At 42.2% G+C, this 12,732-nt stretch overlaps 1 protein-coding gene across 3 annotated transcripts in view; it reads left to right on the top strand.

Annotated features, from left to right (window-relative positions):
* SEC14L5 (SEC14 like lipid binding 5) overlaps window positions 1-12,732 on the top strand; it is a 50,928-nt gene that overhangs the window by 33,648 nt on the left and 4,548 nt on the right. For all 3 annotated transcript variants that reach the window (XM_075179157.1, XM_075179156.1, XM_075179158.1), the window contains exons 4-10: window positions 4,821-4,970; window positions 6,470-6,601; window positions 9,329-9,457; window positions 9,835-10,063; window positions 10,611-10,723; window positions 11,457-11,646; window positions 12,271-12,359. In XM_075179157.1, the coding sequence (XP_075035258.1) occupies window positions 4,821-4,970; window positions 6,470-6,601; window positions 9,329-9,457; window positions 9,835-10,063; window positions 10,611-10,723; window positions 11,457-11,646; window positions 12,271-12,359 (1,032 nt within the window). The remainder of the gene's footprint in view (window positions 1-4,820; window positions 4,971-6,469; window positions 6,602-9,328; window positions 9,458-9,834; window positions 10,064-10,610; window positions 10,724-11,456; window positions 11,647-12,270; window positions 12,360-12,732) is intronic.

Genomic DNA, 12,732 nt, shown 5'->3' with positions numbered 1-12,732 from the left:
ACGATAGATGAGGACGACAGCTATCTCCTCAAGGATAGAGGAACTTCTGCTACGTCTGATCATAGTACCACTGCACCAGCGGTATCTCAGAGACCGGCTGCTAAAATTTCAGTCTTTTATCAGCCACGATTTGAGTCTGTGTTTAAGCACACTCTCCCTGTTTCGGCATGTTTTAATTAATGTTCTTATTTATTAAGAACAAACAAAAGGATATATCGCAAGATTGTGTTAAAGCATTGATCAATGACTGTCCAATATCGTGCAAATAATGGTTACAAAGCAGAGATAATTCTGAAATGTTGCAGAACAAGGACGGAGAAATTCTTACAGCGAGCTGTAAGTGTGAACCGTAGCCTTTGGTCAAAATGAATAACCAATTCAGGACCGAAATCCAAGACCTCCCCCTTTTCTGTGATCGATCACGAGCCCGTAATTGTTTTCTGCTTTTTCAAAACGATTTTTAAATAAATACTTTTACTATGGCTTTTGATCAATTGGCTATTATCAACTGATTAAACCTATTGTTGATAATTTGGTAACTATTAGAAAACTGACAGCTCAATAATGAAAAATTAATTGGTTCATTAGCTGACGGTATGTTGGTGTCTGCAGAAAGCTGATCCTCCGCTCTTAAGGGAAATGGCGACCCACATTTTGGTTCTGACCCATAGGTCAAATACCTGTATCAGCAAGCGAATCTATATGCTTTCAATATGCACTATTGTTTAGAGCCACTAATCTACATTTCAATTATTATTATTTTTAAAGGCATTAACATTTGCAAACTTTTTAAACCAGAATAATCGTGGGGGAGGGGAGATAATTACAAGGTGTGGAAAACCGTGTAATACAACATTCCTTCATCAGCGATACAAAATTAAAAGACAAAAGATGAAATCATGGGGGAATTCAATTGGCCGCGTTGCTGCCGAAAGCAACTCGGGCTGCGCACTGTTGCCTATATTACGGTAATAGTGCGCATTATTACCATTCATACGGTAATCTTTTAAGGCTGGTTTTTGCTTGAAGCTCAGGGAGCAGCTAGCAGAAATCAGGATTAAAATTACCGTATTAACGGTAATATAATGAACGCCGCCGAATTGAATTCACCGCAAAGTAAAGAATAAATATTTGGCAACATGACTGAAAAAATAGATCCATAAAATTCAAATCCATGTTAGAGGACAATTAAAGCGTAGGTAATTCTGCATGTATGAATGGACGTGGCCAGGGCCGGATTTACCACTAGGCAACCTAGGCAGTTGCCTAGGGCCCAGCGGTCCCCAGAGGGCCCTCCCAGGGCCGGCAGTGAGACAACCCTTTAAAAATGGGCCGCTACTTATGGGCCAATGCTATATGCTTTGCCCCCCAGGCTAAAGTCTGCTAGCCAGCCCCTGAATAGGGGTATATGTTATGCTAACAAAATATAGTGCTATGGATTTTTTCAGGGAGGGGGCCCTAAACCAGTATCTTGCCTAGGGCCCCATGATGTCTAAATCCGGCTCTGGAGATGCGTTGTTCTAATGCATCATATTATTACTTGGAAGAAATCAAATGCAGAGCATCTGGCTGTAAGAGGATCATCTTGGAGCTAATAATACTTTGTAGTAGTGACAGGAACAGTGAGCAGGAAAACACTGAGGGTGGGAGATAAGAGACGCTGTGTGGCCCGTCCTCCGTACCAGGCCTATCATAGACCTCACTGTGTAACGCTGTCCGACAACGATCATACATAATATAGCTGGCTGGCTCTATAGTTTAACCAGGTCACCTCTATAACATAAATGCTCATCTGACAGTCTGTGTCCCATCACAGAACATAACCTGACTGTGATCTCTGTGCGCTGTCTGTATTTTTAGCGCACGGATTACACAGAGCCGCTTAGCTCTGTCATATTTAGGAAGAATTCTGGATGTTTGTGACACCTTAAGTGTCAGATAAGCAATGTCACAGGAGATATCCAGTCATCCCATGGACTAAGATCGTCCCTCCTCCATTAGTGTCAGCTGTAATACTGAGATTACTTGTATAGTCTCCTAATGACTCCCATTACACATAAGTTTCTAAAGATAATAGTCGTGTCATAGAGGAGATGTGTATGGCATGGTGTAGGCATGACCTGCTGGACTTCTGACCATAGTGGGGACCTTCCACAGGGCTTTACAAGAAGGGGCCTCAATATTTCCTGGAATATGTGCCCCTAAATTCAGAATTCATAGTAAGGTTGCATTAAGGGGCTGTTAAGCGAAAGCTTAAAATATACTATGTAATGTCTGTGGGTTGTACGTGACAAAAATGGTCAAACTGCCCCTGTGGTCTGCTCAATCGCCCATTTTGAGGTCAGTGACAGATTTGTGGCCTTTACTAGACCACTGGTTCATTTAAGCCTGAACGATTCCTTAATTGACTGTTGTGTGACTTTTTTTTTTTTTTTTTTTTTTGGAGCCGTTTTGTTTTACGAATGGTCTGTTCTAGCCATGATCTATGTCGATGGTTATTACGGAGGGTGTTAGGGTAGATTATAGGAGAGGTGACTTTCCTAACGTCCTCTATCTATGTCCTGATAAGTAGAATATTTCCACACATGAGTGGGGTGTCCTGTTGTCCAGCAGTAGGATTAGCATTTGTGGAATGCTTTGTACAGAATGCCTGGTCTTCCTATGGCCTGGCTGGCTGAACTGCTTTCACACCCACTGCAGACTTTCCCATAAGATAAGGACAACTTAATTGTTGGCGCCTGCATTCTGGGAATGCCTAGGGTACTAGTGGCAGATCCACGACTGTTGTGAAACTCTGGCGCAGGAAGAAACTATTTTGAAAAGTTATTTTCCCCTTTACAGTAAGGATACATATTTTAGAATTTGAGAGAATCATTTTATAGAAGTTTCCCCAAACTACTACCGTAACCGTAATCCAAAATGGCTTAATAAATGTAAAGGGTAACTGCTGAAAAATTATGTGGCCTCATTAAAAATAATTGCGCTGCGTATTGCAAACTACTGTTGTAACTTTTGGTGCTTGAAATGGGATTTCTGCCTGAAATCGCCAGTTGATAACTCCTTTGATGGTTGTGAATAACGTACCTTCCTTGGCAACAACTGTAACTATGTAATCTACAGTTTGTTTCTATAGTTACAGATGTTTCTAAGGAACCTATCACATGGCAGCAAAAGTGGGTTTTTGAGTTCTTAACAGGTGGTTTCAGTCAAAAGTCCAATTTCAAGTATCGGAAGTTATTCCTGTAACTTGTAGTAACATTCATGTGGAATTTAATTAGACAAAATAGTTTGGTGTATCTGTATTTCCATATATATTTTTGTCTGGTTTAATTTAATAAATTGTTTTGGAAGTTTTTCATACTCGTGTTGTACATGTAATGGGATCTTGTGTGCGGAGATCTGCCCTGGTTTATTAAACGCCAACATCGACCAAGATTTGAGATTTCGCTGACCTCTTGCCTGTACCATACATTTTGTACACTTGTTACTTTGAGGTTTATCAGGACTTGGCTCATTTGTTGTTGAGCTTCTGTTGGGGATATAGAAATATATATATATATTGGTTGTCTTCTGTTATATGCCTAATAAAGGTGATACTATTTATTTATCAGGTGAACTACGTCAATGTTTCCGAACTCCGTTCCTCAAGCTTCCCTAATAGTTCAAGTTTTAAGGATAGTCCAGCTTGAATACAGGTTATTTAGTTAGTGCCTCACGCATTTTGCTTCGACCTGTGCTCAAGCCTGGATATTCTTAAAACCAGGACTGTTCGGAGTTTGCAAACACTGGACTAGATTTTCTAGTTCTTCAACTTTTGTACAGTTACTCCAACTTTCAAAACAGTGGCATAACTTTCATCTCTCCACGGAGGATCCCTAGAACACGCTGCTTCTGGGTGCCGTAAATACTATTTCTGGTGGCGACCGGCCAGGATTGTGAGAGTAGAACACCCAGGCGTGCAATAAAATGTACTTGTTAATATGACAGATGTATACAATGTAATAGGCCATTGAGAAGCTAGGCAGTAAAGGTTTTCAGGAATGCCTAGAATAGACATACTTCACTTAAGGATTAACTAGTTCGGACAAGAGATTCCGATTTAATACTTTGTCATGGGAAGCTATGCGTGCTATCCATCTCACCTCTTCATCACCTCATTTGTTATGAAATTACTCTGGCTGGAAGAGAGTTTATTATAAGAATAGTATCAGTTCCCGCACCGTCAACGCCGAAGCAGAGGACTGAGCTGATGTCTGTTACTCTCAGGTTTAGAATTCTTTGGGGCCCAGACGTGTTGTTATTATCGGTGGTATTCTATAACAGCGGAGGCACCTTTAAAATGTTCTTTAATCAAACAACTATACAATTTGACACCATGTTCTAATAGAAAGTCTGTGTATAGGATGTAAAAGTGCCCTTTGTCCTCATTCAAGTATTTTAGACACTTGTTTTCTATTCTCTTTATACATGATGTCTTTTATTTTTTAAGTGAATCGCTGACATGAAATAATAGATTAAAAAGAAAAAAAAGAATATATAACGTGAATTCTATGAATGTTTCATTCTATTGTTGCAATGATTAAACCACACCCACAATGTACTCATTAGCATAAGAAGAGGCGTGAGTCCGTAGAGTGATTGGCTGCCGAGTGTTCTAGAATATTGCAGACAATCCTATAGACCAGACAGAATTTCCTTTCTTCTTATATATAATATCTCCCTTTATGCATGGTCTAAGTACAAGGATTGGTGATTGAATATACGCCGTCCTTTACACTGCAGTGGGTTTAAACCTCTCTTCTCTACCACTCACCCTACAGGCCTATGAGAGGCGATTTCCAACCTGCCCCCTCATCCCCGTCTTCCTGGGCAGCGACATCCTGTACGAACACAAGAGCGAGGACGGGTCGCTGCACGTGGTAGAGCGAAGCTGTAAGCTTAATGTGGATGCCCCAAGGCTCCTCAAGAAGGTGAGTTGGACCCTGGTCCGGAAAATGTCGTATTTGTTGTTTTGCTGCTGTGCTGCCTCCTTTTTAATATGTTTTGAGTTGTGAGTCCAGCAGAGGTAAAGCTGCCCCTACATGAGCAGGGTCTCCCGTTCAGAATGAGCGCCAAACAATAACCATTGTGTTGGTGTCACAGGTGGGTGGTCGTACGTGGGTTGTTCCAGCTTCACAAGATCACCTCAGGGCCTATTAGCGGCCACACTTAGCTCGCTTCCAGTCCACTTTTCATTTGAATATGCGCCAGTGGTTTTTTGTTGTCACACGTTAGCAGCCCAGCCCTCATGTCACATGATGTGAGCGAGAGTGCAGCCATGTCTGCGCTACTCCAAGCAATCGGGTATAAAAAGTTGAAGATGGCGCTAGGGGCTTGTAATGTAATACCCACATTACTGCACATGACTGCTGTATCACTGTGCACCGCTGACGTTTTATTCAGCATTGATAAATCTTTTGGCGCATTAATGAGCATTACTGCTATAGCTAGTATATTACTGGTCTGTCAATAAATGCAATGTAGTTGTATGTTCTTATCCTTCTCTGCAGAGTTCTCTCACTTGATGTTGCTGCAATTAACAATGTATTGGTTTTCCAAATGCCTGCATATCTGCAATCATTGCATTGCTGTAGCTTACCCCTGGCGTATACATATCCATGCATATTATTTCTTAAGTCTTTGACAGCTCCAAAATTGGATGTATTTTGACTACACACACACACACACACACACACACACACACACACGCTGATAACGACAATTATAGAAAGGAGGTAACGAGGCGTGATGAGGTATCAGACGTGTGAGATAATCTGCCGCCTCCATTACCTACCCCGGAGGCACGGTGCCATCTGCTGTGTGCCTGTTGGCCTCAGGGGCGGATTATAGTAGAGGTGGTTATGATATAGCCCGGGGACCTGACCTGCCGCATCCCTTCCTAAGTCTCACATATGTCATTTCCGGGTCTTGCTGTCATTGTTACTAATCTGCCTGGCAGCGTCTATTACTCCTAGTAACGTCCTCTGCCAGGCTGCCACGTGTGATCTCGTGCCAGATGCTGCCTTCTCCTGTGCCATCCATGCACATATAATACAGCTAATCGGATCACCCGGCGTTTTCTACTATAGTCACTGTGTGGAGCTCTGCTAAACAATTTATTGGGAATGCAAAGGACACTGGGGAAAGACAGAGAGTATTGTTTATAATGTAAATTAGGTACTGCAGTAAAATCCCAAGTGTTTCATACAACAGGTCCTGTATCTGTACATATGTATTGTCATTATATTTATCGTATGCTCCTACTTCTCCAGCAGTGTGGTGCAAATAACACGTGAAAGTCTAAGATTGCAGCCTAAAATTAAAGCCCAAATTTTGAAGTTGGGGGTAGAGGTTTAGGGCAGCTGTGTACATGTAACGCTTGGTCCTGTGACTAGATCCCCAATCATGGGATCTCCATTTGTTTCTGCAGATCGCTGGTGTGGAATTTGTCTTTTTCATCCAGAAGAACACACTGAACTGGAAAGACCGAACATTACTGATAGATGCTCACAACGAGACCTTCTCCACCCGTGTCTTGGTGAACGAGACGTGTAGTTACTCAGTAAGTTCCCCTAGTTCATTAGGAACCACGATGCTAAGCCATTGAGTGGACGTATCTATATGTAACACAGCCCGTTATTTGAGAAGCTACTTGGACCCCTAAATTGACGCAACGCGGTAGCGAGTGACGTTTACTGTTAAAATGTTGTAACTCCAGTCCTCAGGCCTTTGTACTGTCTTTAAAGGTCATTTCAGGATTAACGAGTCAGGTGCCTTTAATTATCTGTACAAAAGAAAAAACAAACCCCGCAAAACTATTTGCTTGACTTATTCTCGTCACACAACTAATATGTAAGTTATTTATGATTGGCAAGCTTAGAAGTGACTTTTTTGTCTTGGAAACCTGGCTGCTGATTGGTTGAGCAGCGGTCACATGATCCATAGCGGTTTCCTGTCAGATTGTCATTGGTGGGAGAGGATACGGCGGGGAACGCTTATAAACGCTAGTGCGCTAGCGTATATATCGACCAATCAGACGCTTGTTTTCATTATAAAAAAAATATATACTAGAGAGTAACAGAATCTGGTTGGTTGTTATGGGTTACAACACCATTTTTCCTGTGCACCAGTTTTCACGAATATCCCTCATTGTGTAGAAGGCTCTTTTTTTCTAATATAAGTAATGCAGACATGATTAACGTGTACGAGCCCTTTGACCACTCCAGCTGATGCAGGACCACAAGTTAGTGAGAGACTTCTAGTGTCCGTGTTGTTGTAAATTACATTTCACAGCAAGTTTCACAAACTTCTCAACATGCCCCGAGCCTAGGCAGCTTCTCAGTGTATAAAATTGTGGCTCTAGTGTCACACTCTCTGCAGCCCTGGGTCGGTGCTGACAACATGACCGTAAAATAACAAACTAATACATTTATTTATAACCGCAGTTAAAAGAAAAAAATACAATCGTGTTCTGTTACTGCGTGTGATAGCTGACACATACATAGGAATGTACTATATATAACGAAATTACATTTGTAGCATATTTTGAAGGGTGTCTTAATCATGTTCTTACTTGTCTAGAAGAAAAACTGGAGATTTTTTTAAGGCAAATAAGACCAGTACAATCTAATTGATGTTTCAGGAACATGGCGTCATCCGGCTGTTGGGGAACTAAAAGACCCAGCAAGGCCTGCAGTTCCCCAGCAGTGTTGGAAGTGGGCAGACTAGTCCGTCCACATCTGTAGGTACAGCATGCTGTATACGTTCAGTGATTAAGGCGTAGTTACTTACATTGCATTTAGGTGCAGAAATGACACTTAATCAAGGCAACCAATCAGACGCTTGCTTTCATGGTCTAACTAGGCTTCTAAAAGCTGATTGGCTGCTGTAGTCCGGTGCAGATTGTCTTCAGCTTTGAAGAGCGGTTTGACTAGTCCCCAGCAGTGTCGATACAAGCCAGTAGCACGCATCAGTTTATATAATGGTCAGGCTCTCTTGCAACTACTGTTTTTCAAGCACACAATTCCCATTATCCGGTACCTATGAGAAAAGTTATTTCAGTGGAGATGCAGCCATTTTATTGGACCAAAGACCTCCGTAGAGGTAATGTGTTGTGCTCTGGTGCCACACGAGCTGTTTTTCAGCCAGCAGGAATCGGGCAGAGGTGAAAGCTCAGTAATATATCGGAGCTGTTTCAGAGGAGCAGTTTAAATGTGGGAGAAATAATATAAATATCTATGGAGCTCTTGTTTCGTTTTGCTATTTTCCAACTCGCCCGGACCACTAAAGAATAACTTGTCCTCTTCTGTTTCACAGCTTTAATAAATGGAGCCATGTATTATACAGTTCCTAGTGGTCTATGTGCAGTAATATATATTAGACTTCTACTGCATTATCAAATCCATGAAAAAATTTAACTTAAGCAACAGATTTAAATGATCTTAAAATGAATAATAAATGCATCTGTATTATTTACTGCCCAATGCATAATTTCACTCCACTTGAAAACAGGAGTAGCTGTTCTTTATACACGTTTAAAAATGTCATTAATGAAAGCAAAGAGCACCATCATGTGGTCATGTTACTAATTGCATAGTGCTGTCCCATTCACACCCTGGAAAGAAAAGTTCCAGAAGGAACAGTTTACTTACAAAACAAATTATCAGATTTTGTTACTATGTAAATATATCGTACACTATAAAAAAAATGTTATAGAAGACTTAGATTTGCAACAAATCTGTATAATTGAATATAGATATGTGGGCAGGTTCCTTTGTACCGAGTATTAATTTCAAATCCTCTGCTTGTGTCTTGTCTCATATATATATATATCATAATATAATGAATATTTCTTTTTTTTAACACAAATTAGTGAGCCATTGTGGCCAAATCATCGTGAAAAATAGTAGAAACTTGTTTTGTGTTTAGGTGTAAAATTGTTTTATTTAGAAGAGTTTAACAAAGTCTATAATGTTGTTAGAATTGTTCGTGTTTCAGTATAAAGTCCCTGTAATGTGGTTAGAACCCTGGAACTGTGAAATGTAACTGGACATCAGTTTGTGATGTCACTGCTGGATTCCACAAATCAGACAGCTGTAAACGGCTCCGACACTGATTTGTAGAATGTTATTTGTCACAAAATCATCTAAGGCTTCAAAGGTTTTGCTCCTTTTCATTCCAGTCTTTGGTTCCCCAGCTGTTGTGGAACATGTTGTTGTATCCTATTGGATGTTAGGGCATGCTGTGATTTGTAGTTCCATAACAACAAGACTGTGTTTCTGGGTTCCAGGTCCACCCCGACAATGAAGAGTGGACGTGTTTTGAACAGACGGCGTCTCTCGATATCAAGTCGTTCTTCGGCTTTGAGAGCACGGTGGAGAAGATTGCGATGAAGCAGTACACTGCCAACATAAAGAGGGTGAGTGGGTCCCCCAAATATTCATCACCGGAAATAATGGCCAAATGTTCCGGTTTTATGTACTTTACGAACTTTTTGGGATTGTTTTTTAAGTTCCAATTCTTGCTGTGTGGTTGATCGATGACCATAATAACTGCCGTGGAATGTCACCAACAACAATCACCAAATTATGCATTATCAAGCAAAAAAAACATCTCTAATTACTGGGAATGCACTTTATTTATTTTCACAGTGTTTTATTCTGTTGTAATTCTAAAGTATATATTGGGTTTTCCTCTACAGTGGAATTTTCCCAAATAACGGGAGTGCTATTGATGTGGTGACATCGCTCTGTCTTGGAGTCTTTATTATGTGACGATGGATGTTCTTTGTTACAGGGTAGGGAGGTCATTGAATTTTACTTGAACGAGCTGATATCTCAGGGCATCACTCGCATCCCCAGATGGGCCCCCGGGGCACCCGGGGGACACCATACTGTTTCTAGGAACGCTACCAGTGGACTTCCCTGCAGTATTGAGGGATCCGGAGCGGAGCTGGTAGAGTCACCTGTAGCGGGAACGGTCACGGCCGAGCCTAGCGGCCACAGCCAGGGGGCGGAGCCTGATGGTAAGTCCTGAAGTCAGGGACCACCAGGTACTGTGGAAGGTTTGTGAGTTGTCACCTCAGCTCTCCTGTGTCCTGTGCAGGGGAACATATAAGTGTTCCCCTGTCTTAAATGTGTGTTTATGAACGTTGGTATAATCGGCCAATCACGTGGCAGTTCTGCTCGCCATTGTCGTCATTTACAATAAATTGGCACAAAAGCACCCTATACGTGCGGCTTTGTTGACCGACAGTGATTGCTAAGAAAAACTTTTAAAATTTGGCCAATGATCACTATTGTTGTGGGAGGGGAAGCATCTGCCACTAATACATTCCTTGTGGGGGTCCCAGACCAATGTATCTCTTTCCATTTATACCCATAAGTGGGGCTTAAACATCCACTTGTCCGGCCGTGAGGTTGAGGTCTTCGCGCCTGTGCTCAACTTCAGAGTGCATAGGGCTTAATAAATATAATTTTAAATACCTCAGACTGAGACTGGGTCTGGATGTGTTTAGTTATATGAAGATAGAAGCTGGTGCCTACTGGTGACGTGTTGCTTTTCTTTGTCAGGTGATAAACTAGAGGCGGAGTACATAAAGCGTTATTTGGGGCAGCTGACACCCATGCAGGAGAGCGCCCTCATCCACCTCCGACAATGGCTGCAGGAGACCCACAAGGGGAAGGTAAGAGGTCTGGCGATCGCACCCTCACCTACCAGGAGGGATCAATGTGGCCACACGGTGCCTGGATCACTTCCGTCCTCCTGCAGCCTTTACTAATCTAACCGCTTAGATTGTTAGCTCATTTGGACAAGGCTTTGTTTCCTTCTCTTTCATGTCCTTGTATGTAATTTGCCGTGGGCCTAAGAGGACCGGGACATATAAGACAATATATCTCTACAGCCACCCTTAGCTTGACTATATATTATTTGGTTGATTCAATCTGGTAGTAGCTATCTATAACTGGGGTTGTGAAACTACAAGTCCCAGCATTCCTTGTCAGCTGTCATCTGGCTATCTGCTGGCAAAGTATGCTGGGACTTGTAGTTTCACAACACCTGGAGAGCCACAGGTGGTCCAGGCCTGGCCTATGGGATCTAAGGAATATAGAAAAGATGGAATTAGTGTGGAACAGATTTCAGTGGCTGGTAGTGACTTTAACAATGGAGAAGAGTTTTGGAAATATTGTTATGGGGATCCGTAATTTCTACTTATATACCTGGAGCTTAAATAAATCCATTTACCTCCTACCAGTTTCCAGTTTCTTAGTAACTATACTATATAAGTTTATTGCAGTGTAGACCTAACAAGGAAAAGTCGCTGGTTTGAGTGGAAAATTCATAGGGATGGGCCATTGACAACTCGGCTTGTCACATCCTGCATTCATTGACCTCCACCGTCCGTTCTCTTTGTACAGATCCCAAAAGATGACCACATCCTGCGCTTCCTGCGGGCCCGCGACTTTAACAAGGAGAAGGCCCGCGAGATGCTCTGCCAGTCCCTGTCCTGGCGCAAGCAATACCAGGTGGACTACATCCTCCAGACGTGGCACCCACCCGCTATCCTGGAAGAGTACTACGCCGGAGGGTGGCATTACCACGACAGAGGTCAGTCCTGATGCCCCGTCCCCTTTTGGACTAATAGAATAGAACTTGCTCACTGATTTGATACATGAAGCGTCACTATTAAGCTGGCCACATGCACCGTGATATCGGGCAATTCGTTAAATGATAATTGTCCTATTGAAAAATGGATATAACTATTATTGGTCAGAAAATGATCTCTGTTGGTCCGTGTGTATAGACCTCTTCTCGGCCAATTTGACCTTCTTTCTGTGGCTCTATTGGACTCCACGCCCCGGACCAATTTTGCCCCTTGTGTGGTCACCATTAGATCCATTGTTTTTATTTAAATGTTTCCTAAAGACGCCATACATTGCAGGCTTATTGAGATATTGAGGGTTGCATACCAACGTTGCTCAAACCTCCAGCAGCCAATCAGCAATTAGCTTTTATCTGTGTGGTGAAAGTTATAGTGACAGCGTATATCTGATTGGTTGTTATAGCTTAGTGTACACCTTTTAGCAGTGTTAGTAAGTAACCTTCAGTTGGTAGGTACCAATATGTATAATGCTCTATCGGTCATAAACCTTCCTCACCGCAGATCCACATTAAAGCTCCATTGCTCCAGCCCTGATATTAATCCTATTACTGTGGTTATTTTTATTCCAGATGGTCGCCCCCTGTATATCCTGCGCTTGGGGCAAGTGGACACTAAAGGCCTGTTAAAATCGGTGGGCGAGGAGGCCGTATTACGTCACGTGAGTGTCTGACATCATGGAGTCACATAGCCGACATATTGCAGTCGGCTATGTAGTTTGTCCATTCCTCACCCGAATCTCTAGTAAAGTGGATGTACATTACCTAATATTAGAGGGAGGGTACTTATGGGATAGCCTAATGATGGGGCCAAACCCAATTCCCTCCGTTCCTGGGATCTGTACCTACAACTATAATTATCCTGGCATTACTGCAATGTAACCAGCCAATTCCATCATCCAATACACTGGGCACTACTATCTAGCCAATAGGAAACCATGGTGATGTCTCCTGCCCCAATCAGGTGGAGCTTCCCACCTAAGAACAAGTCCCAGGAATAGGAGTACCATCATATCTGGGAGTAGCTGCAAATAT

Source organism: Mixophyes fleayi, chromosome 7, assembly GCF_038048845.1.
Source record: "Mixophyes fleayi isolate aMixFle1 chromosome 7, aMixFle1.hap1, whole genome shotgun sequence".
Classification (NCBI taxonomy): domain Eukaryota; kingdom Metazoa; phylum Chordata; class Amphibia; order Anura; family Limnodynastidae; genus Mixophyes; species Mixophyes fleayi.
Note: the sequence above shows the minus strand (reverse complement) of the source record. Positions and strands in the feature narration are given on the sequence as shown.